This window comes from Suricata suricatta, chromosome 3 (assembly GCF_006229205.1).
Source record: "Suricata suricatta isolate VVHF042 chromosome 3, meerkat_22Aug2017_6uvM2_HiC, whole genome shotgun sequence".
In the NCBI taxonomy this organism is placed as follows: domain Eukaryota; kingdom Metazoa; phylum Chordata; class Mammalia; order Carnivora; family Herpestidae; genus Suricata; species Suricata suricatta.
The window spans coordinates 61,617,825-61,634,612 of record NC_043702.1 but is presented as its reverse complement, the minus strand read 5'-3'; the positions used below and the strand labels follow the sequence as shown (position 1 = coordinate 61,634,612).

Sequence of the window (16,788 nt, the reverse complement as noted above, 5' to 3'; positions counted from 1 at the left end):
TACTCTCTGTGCTTTCTCAAAATAACTGTTAGTAATGAAGTAACAGGCGGAAGTGTACTGACATGTGCAATTTACTTTGAGATGCCTCAAAAAAATGAAGACAGACTGATGAATGAGTAGATGTGTACATGATAAACCAAGTATAGTAATGGTAGGATCTAGGTGTAGGTACATAGATGTTTGCTGTAAAATACTTCTACTGTTGCTATATTTTTGAAAATTTTCATAAAATGTTGGGGGCATGGGACTATGTAAGAAGAACAACCAACCTGTATTCTTTAAACAGCCAGAGGACCTGAGCCTACACCAAATGATCTTTCGTGAAGAATCTTTCAGGCTGGCTGATCCCATAATCTCAATTAAGGTTTGGGATACAACCAAAAGCCACATCAGCACTTACAGAATATCCTACCTCTAGTCAAAGGAGTACTGCACACTGAAAAACCTTAATGGCATTTAGTAGAGACAAAAACTTGTCTTCCTCTGCAGGAGGTCCCATCTCCTGCTCTGCTCCCTTATTCCTGGGCCATCATCAGGATGGAGAGCTAGCTACCTGCACCGGGGGCTGGATCCCCACACACCTTGTGCACACTCACTCTGGAGGTGCAATCCTGCATTTAATGAAGGGACCAGCCTCTGGCTCTCACTGGTGCAGAAGCAATCTGGGAAAATACGAAGAGATTCGCAAGACCGATGGAGAGGGAAGTTCCCTATACAAAACACCTTCTTTCGCAACCAACTAGAATCCTCCAAATTTCATCATTATGGACCTCATTCTATCAGTTCAGCTTATGCCTTTTGTGGCACATTTTTTTTTTTGAGAGAGAGAAAGCGTACGAGCTGGGGAGAGGGGAGGAGGGAGAGACAGAATCTTAAGCAGTCTCCATGTTCAGAGCAGAGCCTGATGTGGGGCTAGATCCCACAACCCTGGCATCCTGACCTGAGCTGAAATCAAGAGTGAGATATGCTCAACCAACTGAGCCACCCAGGCACCCCAACGGGCATACATTTTTAAATAGAAAAGCTTACGAGAAAGCTAACATATTAAACAGGTGTTATTCATCACAGTATAACAGAGGTTTGCTTACTGAAATTTTTTTTTTTTTTTTTGCTTTTAAACAGTTTGTTATAAGAAGTATATTCAAAGGAAGCCTGGGTGGCTCGGTCGGTTAAGCATCTGACTTGATTTTGGCTCAGGTCATGATCTGATAGTTCATGAGTTTGAGCCCGTTGTTGGTTCTGCACTGACAGCATGGAGACTGCTTGGGATTCTCTCTCTCCGTCTCTCTGCCCCTCCCCTGCTTGTGCTCTCTCTCAAAATAAATAAATAAACATTAAAAATAAAAAGAAGTGCATTTGAGAGAATGGGTGTTTTGACAGGAGGGGAAGAGAAGGACAGTTTAATGGTGGACACCACCCGGGAAACAGTCCTCTGGGACTGGGTAAAAGAGACGGAAAGATCCCAGAATAGGAAAAAGAAAGAGACAATGTCTGCTAATTTTCCATAGAGCTCTGCTTAATCTTCTCATTTTCTATTTTTAAAAATACTGTGGCTAAATGCAGTGTGTTATACTGGATTGGATCCTGAGACAAAAAAAAAAGGGATTTTAGTAGACAATCTAGTGAAATATGAACACATTCCGAGGTTTAGTGGATAGTAATGTAGCACCTTCACCCCTTAGTTGTGACATGTACCAGGGTCACATAAGAATTTAACAGTGGGGGGTCCTGGGTGAAGAGTGTATGGGAATGCTAATCATCTTTGTACCTTTTCTTGATATCTAAAATTATTACAAAATAGAAGATTTTCAGAAATATAGAAGATTTCTGATCACAAATATAGCTTTATCACAAAAAAGGTCAGAAAGCCAGTCATTTGAAATAAGAACATCTTTTAGAAAATGGTGGCATAAAGGTATCAAGTTAAAGCCAGCTCTGATGACAGGGCTAAGTATAATAAATCTGGAGGGAGAAGTCAAATCTTTTCCTCCATCTACAAATGGATATAAAAAAAAACACGTTATCAGAGCGAACAGGCATTTGGGAAACACAATGTCATCAGAAATACATTAAAAAAGCTAATGGCAGTTTTAACAATCAGTTAATAGCAATGAGTAAACATACGCAATAATTTAGCTTCCTCACTGTGACTTACCACTATTAAAATTAACTCAACCTCAATCCACACTATATTTATTTTCTCCTCAGAACAAAATATCACAGTCAGGAAACAACATTTTTACAATTAACCTCGCCTTGATTCTGTAATTAAATTCATCAATATCTCTCTTATGGCTGGACAAGGGCTGGGTCAAGAAACCTTCCACCTGCCTTTGTTACGCTTGATTAAATAAGGACAACTCCGAGGGGTCTCTGAATCATCGTTCATAGTTTTTTCTCTTCTCTTCCTCTCTTTTTTTCTTTTTGACATTTCTGACAGATAGATATTTAAAGCAAATATGCAGGAATGTTGAGCACCAATCTCCCAGGATTTCAGTGTGGACTTTTGGATTCAGAGCAATTTGGTGGGGTTTCTGATCCTAGCCATGTATCAGCCACATGAGCAGCTTTCTGAAAATCAGATGTGCCTGGACATCCCCGCTAACTACCGAATCAGAATCTGAGGGTGAGTTCTGGGCATCTGCATTTGTAAAGCTGTCAGCTTTTCTGATGTGAAGCCAGGGTTATAAAGCATCTGTTTTCATGCCACCTAACAGAGAGACTGTGGTAAAAAGAATGCTTCTTGAGTAGAAGCCTTAGCAAATGTCTCCCTTGGTTAAAGGAAACGCAAAGAAAGTGTGAACGTAAAGATAAAGGCAATTTTACTTTTATGTAGAAAATGAGGATATAAGGCAAAATTGATTTTAAAAATGATAAAACATATATTATTTGCAGAATCTGACAAAAACAGAGTCCCAAATCACTGGTCAAAAAGATCACTAATGAGGTAATAATTGAAAGGTTTTATTAAAGCTAGGATGGCAAATAGGAAACCCCCACATGAGGAAGCCAGTCTTGTAAATACTATGTCTGACCCCTACCTCCAAAGAGATAAGAAGTTTCTAGAGAGCAGGGCTCTCTCCTTTGCTTTTGTGTAATTCCCACAATGCCACAATACCGAGCACTGCTTCATGTAAAAATCAGGCACAGATTAAATATTTGCTCAATTAACTTCATTATTAATACTATTGTATTATTAAGATTAAGTTCTACCACTGGCTTCCATTATATTCCAAGAAGGAATATAATAAATAAGTGAAATGAGCACAAATGTATCTACTTATTACAAACTGTGAGTTACTGGCAGGTCATAACTAATACTTTGCAAGGCTATTTCCAAAAAATGTCAGGTTAGAAACACAGGAGGACCAGCTTTCAGATGGATTTGGCTATGAACCTGAAGATGAGTAGTGTAACTCTAGAACTTTATAGGTCACACTGGGAACTCTCTTTCAATTTAGAAGGACCTCCCAGTACAGCCCAGTACCAGGCACATCCTCCCTTCTTAGTCTTCTCCAACAAACCCTGTAATACCTGGATGTGCTGCCTTCTACTTCCTAGGGAAGCCAACTAGCCCTTTACGAATTAAGCATTCCTACAGCACCCCCTCCCTTCATCAGACTAGCTTCCTCTGCCTGAACGTGGATCTACTAAGTCAATCTACCGTCTCTGAACTTCAGCTCAATTAAATGACATCTTTGGGTTTTTCCGCTCACTTCTGACCTACTCATAAATATGACAGGCTTCTTCAGGCACCTGTTTAATGTCTGTTTCAGTGGGTGGGTATTCATGTCACCAACAAACATGGCTAGAGTGTCTACCAGATGCAAAGGGGACAGAAATATGTATAAAATACTAGCCTAGTCTTCCAGTAGCTTCTAGTCAGTCAACTAAATAAACTGTGATTTAAAGGATGAGCACTCTTGGAAAGCTTATCAAAATGTAAACACTTGCATTTAAACATGCCACTTGGCACAGGTAAGCATTTTCACCCTCAAAGATGTTTCAAGGCACAAGGCACACTGTCAGAGGCTATATAAATTGGTGCTGCTTTTTCTAGTCTCAACTTTATTAAGATATAATTGACAAATAAAAATGTAAGATATTTAAAATGGTTTAGCTTTTGATAGCAGCTATTGAAAATCCCAAAACTGGATTTTGTCAAGTGAGTAACCACAGGTCTTTAAATTCTTTAAATTACTTTACCTGCACATGTGCCCCTCAAAATGCATACACAAAATGTTAATGGAATGCAGTTTCTAACAGTCACCTGAACGCTCACAAAGTTAATGGTTAAATAAACCACTTCAATCCATCCAAGGTAATACTATTTGGCAGTTAAAACAGAGACAGATCTATAACAAATAATGTGGAAGACATAAGGCAAGTTGCAAAAACCAAAAAGACATTTTGGTGGAATCACCATGTGGTACACCTGAAATGAATGTAACATTGTGTCAACTCTACTTCAATAAAAAATAAATTTATAGCTTTTATAATCCCATTCACATTTTAAATATGATATAGGTTTCTTCATTTGCATATCTGTATGTAAATGAGAAGAAAAAGTCTGGAGGAAAAGACTGCACACTGATAACCTCTGTAGAAAGAAGGAACAATCACAGAGGCAAGAGGGGTAGTGAAATAAAAGTGGCTTTTCAGAATTTTTTCTATTTGGTTCTTCCATACCTTTTACAAGTCTTTGTGTTCCTTTCAGTAAACTCGACCCTGACCAACCCATTTAAATCACAGTCCTCTAACACAGTCCTGTACTTTCCACACCATTCTATTTTTTTTCCCATTGCTCCTACTCCACTGTAACAAACCAAATAATGTACAGACTTATAAAGGCTGCCGCTTGTTGTTTATATGCTCCTATCAAAATGGAAGTGTCATATTTTCATAGAACTCCCTTATGACCCAGCAATAGCACTGCTAGGGATTTACCCAAGGGATACAGAAGTGCTGAGGCATAGGAGCACATGTACCCCAATGTTCATAGCAGCACTGTCAACAATAGCCAAAACATGGATAGAGCCTAAATGTCCATCACCTGATGAGTGGATCAAGAAGATGTGGTATATATACACAATGGAGTACTACATGGCAATGAGAAAGAATGATATATGGCCATTTGTAGGAAAGTGGATGGACCTTGAGGGTGTCATGCTAAGCGAAATAAGTCAGGCAGAGAAGGACAGAAACCATATGTTTGTACTCATAGGTCTAACAGGAAAACAGGAGAAACCTAATGGAGGACCAGGGGGAGGGGAAGAGGGAAAGAGAGTTGGGGAGAGAGAGGGACGTAAAACTTGAGAGACTACTGAATGCTGAAAATGAACTGAGGGTTGAAGGGGGAGGGGGAAAAGAGGTGGTGGTGATGGAGGAGGGCACTTGTGGGGAAGAGCACTGGGTGTTGTATGGAAACCAATGTGACAATAAACTGTTTAAAAAAAAAGAAAAGGAAGTGTCACAATGGGGCGCCCGGGTGGCTTGGTGCAGTAAGCATTTGACTTTTGATTTCAGCTCAGGTCATGATCACACAGTTTGTCAGCTCAAGCCCCGCATCAGGCTCTGCACTGACAGTGTGGGGCCTGCTTGGGATTCTCTCTCTCTCTCTCTCTCTCTCTCTCTGTCCTTCCCCTGCTCATGCTCACTTGCTTGCTCTGTCTCAAAATAACAATAAAATAAAATTTAAAAAATATAAGTCCCACAAGGACAGGGATTTCGTGGTTTTTCTTACTGTTGTATCCCCAATACCTGCTAAAACAGTGCGCATAGTAGGTATATATTTGTGCATACATTTGTTGCCTATTTACATATTCAATGGTTCTAATTCTCTTTTAATTGATAAATACATTTTGCTTCATTTACATAAAAAGTGAATTTGGGTGGTCAGGAAGCCAGGGGGCTACTTTAATTAAAAAGCTGAAAGGACAGAGCAACTGTCATTGTAGCTGCCCTTGACACAGCTCATGACACTGAAATGCCAGCCCTGATAAACAAAAAACAAAAACAAAACAAAACAAATGACCTGAAACTCAGTCGTGCAATAGCAAGTGGGGCTGATTATTCCTAAAATTCGGTGAAAGTGTTCACATTCAGACATGAACCTTTTCACTAAAGTAATGTTTCATGTTTCCTTAATTATAAATTCAGAACAGATGTATGTCGCTGGGAAATCAAATTTAGTCTAGACACAGTGAAGTGTCTAACACTTTGAATCCCACCCAAGAAGGTCGACAGTGACGATGACTGACAGCATGCTATACATTACTCGGTTTCCTGTCTACGCAGAAAACATTCTTGCCAAAAAGATACTGCTAATATCCACATAAGAGATCAGTTATCAGAGCAATTTCAACAGGCACATGGGAGGATACTAGCACAATAAACTTAACAAATCCTCAAGAGAAAGGATCCACAACCATCAGTCTGTACCAGGTTAAGGCAGGACTCGGTGAAAACACTCCAGTAAAGACATCCTGTAGTGAACCAATATGAATGCTTTCTGAATCATGATGCTCCCTGAAATCACGTTATTTTGTTCTATTTCTAAGCAGGACTTCCACTTTTAGTTAGAGACACTCTAGGAAATAGATGAAAAACCTGGACTCTGCACTTCACTGTAGGTAAAATAGCAAAGTGGGCGGAAGAGGGCAGAGTGTAAGATACCTAGCTAAGATCATTCTAGAAACCAGAACATGAGTGCATCCACCGGGTCCTACTGTGGAACTCCTCACCACCCTTTGTAACAGAGGGGGATAACTCCCTTGACGAAGCTTATCTTTTATGTACAAAATGAAAAGATGAATTCCTATGACAAACACAGGAAGAAACAGGAACTGAAAGACAGCCAACAGTGGGAGGCAGGCAGAATGAGCGATCCCTAGTCAAGGCCTGTCAGTTGGCATGAAGAATGGAGAGACCAGAGGGAAGGGAGAAATAACAGGGCAACAGTAGCTTTGAGCTTGGATGTGCTCTTCTCAGAAGGTCCAGCTGGCCCCTATGTAATGGAATGTAACCTTCACTTCACTTCATCAAAAGGAAATGTCTGCTAATTAAAAAAAAAAAAAAAGTTGGGATAGATATCATTTGTATCCCGAGGTCTTCGGTTTCCTTAATGAGAATTTATCAAGGTACACATTAATTACTAGGTCTGTAAAATATTTGGAGCTATTTAAATATGCTTAAATTTTCTCTAGGAGAATTAGCAAGTCTTTTGAACTACAGTCATCATTAGGCATTATTAGCATTAGGATAATTAACCAGACGGAGGAAGTAAAGTTAATCAAAAAATGACCAGTTCTCAGAAGGAAGCTGATGAAAGAGTGTTCCTTGCCTACTAAGTTACCCAGGAGATTGTAAAGCCAAGACCAGCATACTCAACCTACAGCTTATTTTAATTATCTGCTTTACTGGAAACAAAAAATTTAGAAGAGATTTTCCTGTATGTCTACTCTGTTTTCTACAGAACAGTAAAATCAAGAGTTGAGATCAACTAAGTCGAGCACTCAGTGGGTGCTTCATGTAAATGATTTTATCAATCCTCACAGCAACTTAAAAGTAGTGTGACTGATCATCACCATCTGACAGAGGAGGAAACAGGCTCAGAGAGTAAAACAATTGGCCCCAATTTATAAAACCCAAAAGTAACTCAGATAGAATCAGGACCTGCAAAATCTACATGCTTTTTATTTTGTTTCTCCATGACGACGAAATTTCAATGTCTCTTCCCCAAATGGATCACACTCTGACACTGCAAGGGAGGGAGGGGGGTCTCGGGGAGGGGGGAGATGGTGAGGTGGCAAAAAATGTTAAAATAAATCACCACCACTCACCTCTGGATTTTCTTCTTTTACTCTTCGTGACTGTAAAACAATTGCATATCCATTAATATGCGCACACACAAAATGCCACAAACATAAATTATGCACAGGCTAGCTCACCATTGTCAACGTCACTTACCTTTTCTTGAGAAAAAGCTGCCTTCCCTTCTTCACTTTTCTCGTCCATCTCGTCGTCACTCCACTCCCAGTCACCGTCCTCGGTTTTATGAAGGTGACCGCTTGACCCCGGAACTCTTCTCACCTGAATCAAAACACACCCGCCGAGATGTTTCACTAGTAGAGTGTGAACAGTGCTCGCTGGGCTAAGTGGGGTTGCACAGCACACACCTACCCTGGAAATACCCTGAGTGGTTGAATTCAGGCAGAGCAGTTAATAACCCAAAAAGACTACACAGCTGGCAGAATGCCACACTTCTCTTTCCAAAGATACTGTGTTCTTGAAACACAGTACTATACACCAAGAATAAAAGATTTTGGAAGAATACCATGCACGTCAGCCACAGAGATCAAACCTATTTTTCACTTTTGCTTCAGTTAAACTTCATTAATTACCACATTAAAGGCCATGTGGTTGGCTTTAAGATCCCTAAGGAAACGCAAGCAAGTAACAGACTGCTGACACGGGAGGGAGGGGGTGCGGGGAGGGGTGGCGGTCAGGCCACCTAATGAAGCACAACAGTCCAGAACTGATCAGCAATCTAAAGCCTTGGTCAAAAAAAGCAAATACCCTTCTGTTGCCACCTTGCTCTTGTTCAGAACCTGACATCACAATGGTTTTCCCAGGATTCTGCTCAACCTACCTGAGCCAAATGAAACAGCATCAGACTATTCTTCACACACCTTGTAACACTTTTGAGACTTGGGGGATTGTTGGAAACACAGTAAGATAATCAGCAGCCATGCCAGATAACCCAAGCAGGTTATGGCCGTCTTCTGCAAGGATTTCAAACGTTTATTTGAACTATAGTGGAGATATGATTCAGGGGTATGCTTTTCAAATGCCTGTGTGGTTGAAACTTTTAAAAGGACAGGATGATGGAGAATGATGAGCCTCTGACCAAAGTAATTTGCCCCCCCAAAACAGACTCAGACGTAATTGAACAAAGCAATGTAGCAGCGAATGTGTGAACAGAACAGCCAGTGATCCACTGATTCAGAGAAACTTCAAGGCGAAAGGGACCTTGGAGACGGTTTAGTCCAACCCCCTCATTTTACAGATGAGGATATGAAGGCCCAGAAAGTAACTGAAGATCACAAGCTAGAGTTACAAAATTAAGCCAAGAATTAAAGCCCTCAGATTCACATTCAAATGCAAATCTTATGCCACAGAATGGTAACTGTGAAACTGAAGTTGTCTGAAAACATCCTGCAAAGACTTTGAAAGACTCAGGATGTGAAGAAACACTAATTTCCATAACAGAAACTAGTTAGTTATATCATGGGAGCCTCATTAATCCTGAGGGAAATTCCACAGATCTTAAATGTAAAGCATTTATACACACGTTCAATCAATATCAATTCACAATCAACACAGGCCCGGGGTTGGGTCTGACTTAAAGGTTTTATCCTGTGGAACCTATAAAAGCAAGCCGGACCACTTGGTCTAGAAGATTTGAGCTCCAGGATGGAAAGTTAAAAAGTAAAAAGTTCTTATTCATTATTAAAACAGGCATGCTTAATTAGAAAAAAAAAAAAGCTTCTCTCCACTAAAAAAAAAAAAAAACTAATTCAAATTTGAAACAACTTCTTCTGTGCTTGACATAAGATTTTTTTCCATTTACATATTCTGAGTCATTGGAAACGACCTATTCTAATGATAGTACTTATAGATGCTGGCAAAGTACTGTAGGGAAAAAGTGCTGAAATGCACTTCAACACTTTCAGAACAGACTGCTCTTTAAAACTACAGAGAAATGGGTAAGGGAAGAGAAAATAATTTTCTGTTGACATATACAGTAAAATTATTTTCCTAGCAATACTAATCATGATGCTAATAACAGGAAAATCTGTTAATGACTACATTAAAAGAAAGAATTTAAAGCCACATCTATTACAAAGTATACTATTAACTAAGAAGTGAGGAGACAAGGAAGACTGTGCATCAGAAATAGAACAAAACTCTACTGAAACCACATAAACGAACCACGGTTGACAAATTAGTATTCTTCAAGTACTAATACTTACACTAAGGACTTCTCTCCAACAGCAGAGAGACGGTACAGCTTTACACCCTGAATTTTGTTTATGCCCTTTTTTCCTCTGCTTACAAAATCTGTCAGTTTTGTTTCTACAGGCAGGATCCAACCACATACAATAAAATGGCCATCTTCCATTTTATTTTATTTTAGAACCCTGGCTATCTCCCTCCTAGTTTTATCTGCCGGAAGAGAGACAAAGCAAAATGTCTAAGATTATAGCCTCAGACATTGCAAAAAATGGTGGCATGAGCCTTTAAGTCATAAATATTGAACAAATGTAAAAATTAAGACAAAAACATTATAAAATCTATGTAGCATAAAATACTGGTACAGGAGTAGGAAGAATAAGAATACAGATTTGTGACGAGCATTCTCTTGGTTTACTGGAAGGAAAACAACCTGCAGCATCATTTCAAACTCAGGTTTCATGGTATCTTTACAGGACACTGATCTCCACTGAAGAGACCAGAAAGCAATTTGAGGGAGATACGTCCTCACAGGGAGGTCGCAGGGACTCTAGGAAACAACTTCTACCTTCCAAAATCAAGGCAACTAAGTTTCACATAGTTTAACAAATGGGGTTCTTATTTAGGAACTGAGGAATACTCTACCAACTAAAAATAAAAAAAAAAACAAAACAAAAACGACGTGTAAAGGCTTCTGTCCTTCCCCATCTTCCACAACGACAAGGATGGGGGTTTATCCACTCTCAGAATCTGGACTGTTACTCCTGCATTGTTCTCATTTGTTACATAATTCAATCACTTAATAAAGCCAAGAGGTGGGAGCCAGGAGTTAAACAAAAGAATCAGGAGTTAAAGAAAAGAATCCGATGCCTCTCAGAGAAATAGGCTCAGTCATAAGCTCACAAATTCCTCAGGTCCAGCAGTGAGGTTAGACCAAGTTTGACATGCAGCGACATTCAGTCCCATGACTGGGAATAAAATACAATTAAGCAGTTCTATTAACACGGCATACCTCTGAAGAGGAGAGTAGTATTTTCTTCCCTTTCTCAAAACCGTGTCTTTAGGAAAATCAACTTTTGCAAAATAAACCGAAGTTCTGAAGTCGGGTTCAGACACCCAGAGGAACGGTGTGGTTCTCAGGCTACATCTGGTGGCCACAGGGTCATGTGTCCGAACAGAGGCAGGACTGGAGCAGCCAGAAGTTGGGAATGGCAGCAACAAGGGGGAAGTCACTAGAGTGCTCTAGTGCCCCTCTGAATGGGAGCTTTCTAGAAGGAACAGGACCCAGGATCCCAGGATGCCACCTGGCCCCTGACCCCAGAACAGGAAGAGAGCTATGAAGGACAGACAGTAGAAGATAGCCAGCAGGGTGTTAAACATGTTAGACATTAAAGTGTGTTTCTCTAACAAAGGATGAATGTGACGCAAAGCGAAACTGACCAAAATTTAGCAGTATCTGTCCAATCCTGCTCGGCGCCTCTTTCTGAGGCACTTGCCAGATGCTTCTTCAGCTACATTAACTTCTCCCTGGAGGTAGGATTTTGGAGTCTCCTCAGAATGACTTCCCCATCAGCAGGAATCCTGCGCCCCACTTCTCCTCCACCCATGGAATGTACAACCTGACCACAGCCTGAGCACCCAACTGATCCGGACGTGGTAGAAAGCAATACACAGTAACTTTTCCTTTATCAGGCATTCTACTGACCAGAGTGTAAAAAATGTTTCTAATTAACTGCTGTTTATAATGTCCTTGAGGTACTGCCAGGCAAACAAAAAGCCTTCTAAATCATCAAAAATAAAAAATAAAATTAGAGTCAGTAAGGTTTCAACAGTAAATATTTTACTGTTCCCCTAATTTATACTGACATTGCCTCCTATGACCTCTCTGAAACCTCTGTCACCCACCTACCGCCGGGCCGCACTGTGTTCTCCAGCCCTCGGCCTTCCCCTGCTGGCTTCAGCCCCATCTTAGAAGGTCTGGAGCCACAGCGGACTCCGCTGATGCTGCATTTAACTACACCCCACCTCACCCCCGCTCTGCCTCCTGTACAAATCACACCGGGGAGGACAGCCGGGGGCTCACCCCAATATCCTTCAGCCCTGAGCCGATGGAGACTAGCCATGCTGCCTGGTGCCATGACCAGGGCTCACTGGCCACACCGGGTGGGGGGGGGTCCTGGACCAGCAGCAACAGTAACTCTGAGGAGCTCATCAGAAATGCTGAATCTCGGACCCCACTCCAAACACACTAAATCACAATACTCCTTTTCCCAAGAGTTTCAGGTGACTCATATTCTCACCCAGGTCGGAGAAGCACTGTCCTCATTGCTCATTGTTCACCTATTCCCTCTCCCCACCCCATACCAGCTGTTATTTATATAAGAGACTTACTATGCTCTGAGAACCTTAAATCCATTAACTACCTTAATCTGCACGGTAGCCTTGTGAGTTGAGAATCATTTCACTCCCCCACTTTTCTGAGGGAAAACTGAGGTGCAGGGAAGTGAAACTCCTGGCCCAAGCCCCTACAGCTGGGAGAGACGGTACCAGGACAGGAGACCAGGAGTCTGACCCCAGCTTTCCAGTGCCAGGGTCTGCTGCTGCGTCCTACCCAGCTCCAGCCACCAGCCATTTCAAGTAGCTCCACCTGCCAGCCTGGGCGCACGAAGTCCATCTAGCCTATACCCGACCCTTCTACGTGTTTCTGATCAGCTCCTTCACAGTCTTCCTCCCCCTTTGACTTTCCCTCCTGTGTGTAGGGAAACAGATCCCCTTTCCTTTACAAGCCAATGCCTCCTGTGTGCTCCTCAGTTATCTACACGCTCGCTCGTTCGTTCCATCAAAACACTTACAGCAGGCCCTGCTTCTCCACATCCACCATGAACACATTCAATTCTCATAAACTCAGCTTTTGCTACTTCCAGAAGCAATCTGTCCCTCTCCCCTCCCACTTTCACTCCCAACATTTTTCTGAAGAGGGTCTCTAATTGCTGCCTTCACTTGCTCAGCCCATCCTCACTCTGTAATCTCACACAAAATACTATCTGTCCCCAGCAGGCCACTCGGGCCGCCTCTCCCCTGCAAGATTTAATGACTTCACACTTGCGTAATGTAACGCTCCTCTCTGTTGCCCTAATGTTATCTTGTGGACACAGCTGAATCCCATTCTTTTACTTCACGCCCTCTCCAAATCTGTACTGCTTCTACTTTTCTCTGTCCTCCCGTCTCCTACTGTTCTTTGGTGCATCTTTACCGCACACATGGACTCCAAACATAGTCTCCTCCGGGGAGCACGTGGTCCCCAGTGGCCTCCTCTCTCTCTAAGCTGATGACCTTGGATAAACTTCGTCTCTCAGTCTTGTTTTCTGAATGCTCTGTGGGATATGAGTGTCCAAACAATTTCTAGTAAGCCATCTCCAACCCATTCATTAATGCTCAACTCCCAGCCTCAGACACCTTTCCAGCATTACCTACCTTAGTCAGCTGGCTCACACTGGCTCAGGAGAGCCCGCTGTTAAAATTTGGTAAGTTTGCAAGGCAGCTGGCTTCATACTGGTTGCATACAATTGGCCCCAGTAGAAGTATTTAAACAACAGAAACAAAAATAGTACAAATTAGGATTTGCACTCCCCGCCCCCCCCCAACTGCCAGAATGCCAGTTTTCAATGTTTACAGCACACCATTTAGTGCTAAGACTCACCTTTGGGGAACGTTGTAAAATTGGACCAAGATATTTGACATGAGCTTAGGAGTTATTCCTGGGAATAAATATTTTACAATGGCAAATATATCAATTCTATTGCACAAACCTCACAAGTTTCATCTTTAAAAACAATACACACAAGTTGGCTTTTATGTACCAAATCTATACCAATCAAGGTACAGTTGAGGGATGCAACTATCTTCATATTACTCAAACTGATATGTAGGGCTTGGGCTAACATTTCTTATGAGAGCATCATGAGGAAACACAGTGTGCTCCACTTTTTAAAATGGAAAGTGAGAAGAGCAGCCTCTGAAAAATTGTCTTAGATGATACAAACACTGGGTCTGTGAGGATTGATGCCAACACTACAAGTCAAGAGCCTAACGTTGCCCAAGACCAAGGAAAGCAAATGGTGTATTTTCCAAATAAAAATGTTTTGTATTATGTGTATTAACATAGTTACATAGAATTAGAAGTTTTATTGGTAGGTATTTTGTTATTTCATCTATGTCCATAAATGTTCCTATATTCAAAATCACCAGAAAACTTGTTTCTCTAATTTTTAGATTTGGAAACTAAAGTATTCCATTATTTTCAAGTTACCTCTATTATTAGGAATTTATGATAAATTCTACAGACAGGATCAAGAATTTTACACCTGATAGTTTTTCTATAAGAGGAGCAATACATATCCTTGCCAGTTAAAGCAGAGAATTAAGTTCTCAAGTGTCCCATAAATATTAATGTGACAGATGAATGTCATTGAAAAATTATTTATTTTGTTCATAACAATTTGGAACCTTGATTATTTGGTAAAATAGGAAGGAAGTAAAATGTGAAAGACAGAAAACTCCTGGTCTACCTTACGTTTCTGTTTGTACAGTCCAAACGCAGGAGAATAAAAATACATAAATGTATTATTTCTATTAAGCATCTCTGAACAGAAGTTGTCCATAGAAACTGTCTGCAGGGCACTCACTGGATATTGCCTTAATAAGGCACAGATTTCCTATAAATGGTTTCAGACAGAAAATATTTAAAATAAAATTCCATTTGGGGTTAAAATAAAACAACACTTAGGAAATTCCTTCTCCCGCCCCGGTCCCCTGTCACCATGGTCCAGGGCACAGTCGTATAGCCTTCCTAACATGATGTCTGGCACATGCAAACACTGAAGATGACGTCAGCATTATTACATTCCCTCTTCCTCACAACCCAAATCTATCAAGTGTTATACTCTGCAAATTTCACTTCCTCCACTGCCACTGTGCTGGATCAGGTCCCCCACCTTCGACATTGGTTTTTTTTTTTTTTCTGTCTCTTCTATTAAAGCAAACTGCTTATCAATCTCCTGGCCACTAACCTCCTATTTTATTCTTCATATTTCCACTAGTCACACACTAGCACTTTCTCAAAAAAACTGACAAGAACTCACTATCGCCTATGAGTCCAAATTCCTTAACAGTCTCTCCACACCTTAGCCCCAAAGATACCTGTCCAAGACTTCTTTCCCACCATATCCCTTTAGACACCCCACAATCCAGTCATATACAAGTTACACATTTTCACAGCTCTACCTTCTTACAGGTCTATTACACACGTGCCCTGGCCTGTATACATGATTTAACCTTCTACATTCTTATTTTTCTTCTAATGCAAGAATATTTGCCAGTGTTCCTGAGGGGTATCTCTGCCTTCAACTGTATACTCTTCTATCCCGTACTACATTTAATGGATGACACATTGAACTGTCCACTCCCTCAGGGCGGAGAGCTCGGCTCAGCCTTTTTAAAGCACCACTTATTTATTCATTCAGTCAACAAAGTTTTATTCAATACCTATTCTGGTGACAAGTTCTAGACAAAAGAGAAGTTGAATATAAATCCACACCATGGAGTAGTTCACAATCCAGAGAGGTGACAGACACTTAAGCTAACAGCGTCAATAAAATGTGGGTGCTACAAGACAGATGCCAGCACTGTGGGATCGCAGAGGAGAGGACAGCATCTGCCGCGGGACCACGAGGAAGGCTGGCTGGTGAGGACGGTAAGAGCTCACCAGGCAGGGAGCACGGAGACATTATTCCGGCGGGGGAGAAGGTAAGAACTTACCGAGTTCTGCTGACTCAGGTAATGCGGCTGGCTCACCGGGTCCCGGGGGCCAGGGGCTTGGGTTTAAGGAAATGGCTAAGAATAAACCTGGAAAAGCTGCGTCAAGAGCCTGTACAATAAGAAGAGCAAATTCAGAGGCTACAGCAGCCAGGTGGGCAATGGAAAGCAGACCCCCTGAGGACCTCTCCCACCTCCGGGGAGGGCCCAGCGTTAGCTGACCGCAGCCTCAGGAAAGGAGGCCGCCATGTGGCCGGATCTTCTTACTCTTCCAGAGAAGTAGATAATTTGGAATTTTATGTGAATGCTACTGAGTTTTTAAATGTTAACAAATATGTCAAGCAAAAAAAAAAGAAATTCCTCTGCACAGCCTAAAAACGATGTGTTGGTGGGATAAATCCGGCCTGTGCGTTTGCACCCTCTGTTACACCAAGTCAGGGGGCTTGGAATTCAGACAGCAGCAAGCAGAAGGCTTCTGAGTGGGCAGAGGGGAGGGAGAATGATCAAATCTGGATTCCTGAGAGCAGAGCAGGAGAGGAACTGGACTGGAGGGGACAACGGCCAGGAAGAAGAGTACTGTTACCTGTTCCGGTTCCTACTGACCAGTGAGTAACGAATTGCCCTAAAAGCGAAGGACTCCAAGCCCCGCGGCAGGCGGCCTGGCCTCCTTGGGGGCGGGCCCCACAAAAGCGCATGGGCACCACTCTGACAGTGAACACATGAGGACCCGGAGTCAGAACAAGCCCGTCCCATATTCCTGATGCACAGAAACGGTGCGCGGTAATAAGAAGACTGTTGCTTCAGGCAGGCCGTCAGTGAGGACTTACAGGGAAGTGAGGACGGTGTTCCTGAAAGCCGAGAGGACAAGAGGACCCGCTCCACAGTGACAGGCCTGGAGGAGCTGCTATCTGCCATAACGTGGGAGATGGAAATGGACCTAATGAACACAGTGATCTAATT

The 16,788-nt window shown here is 41.8% G+C and overlaps 1 protein-coding gene across 1 annotated transcript in view; it reads right to left on the bottom strand.

The window, feature by feature from the left end:
- STK39 (serine/threonine kinase 39) overlaps nucleotides 1-16,788 on the bottom strand; it is a gene marked incomplete at its 5' end in the record, with an annotated part of 389,113 nt that overhangs the window by 125,803 nt on the left and 246,522 nt on the right. The window contains 2 exons of the mRNA XM_029933312.1: nucleotides 7,842-7,871; nucleotides 7,969-8,091. Coding sequence (XP_029789172.1) covers nucleotides 7,842-7,871; nucleotides 7,969-8,091 — 153 coding nt within the window. The remainder of the gene's footprint in view (nucleotides 1-7,841; nucleotides 7,872-7,968; nucleotides 8,092-16,788) is intronic.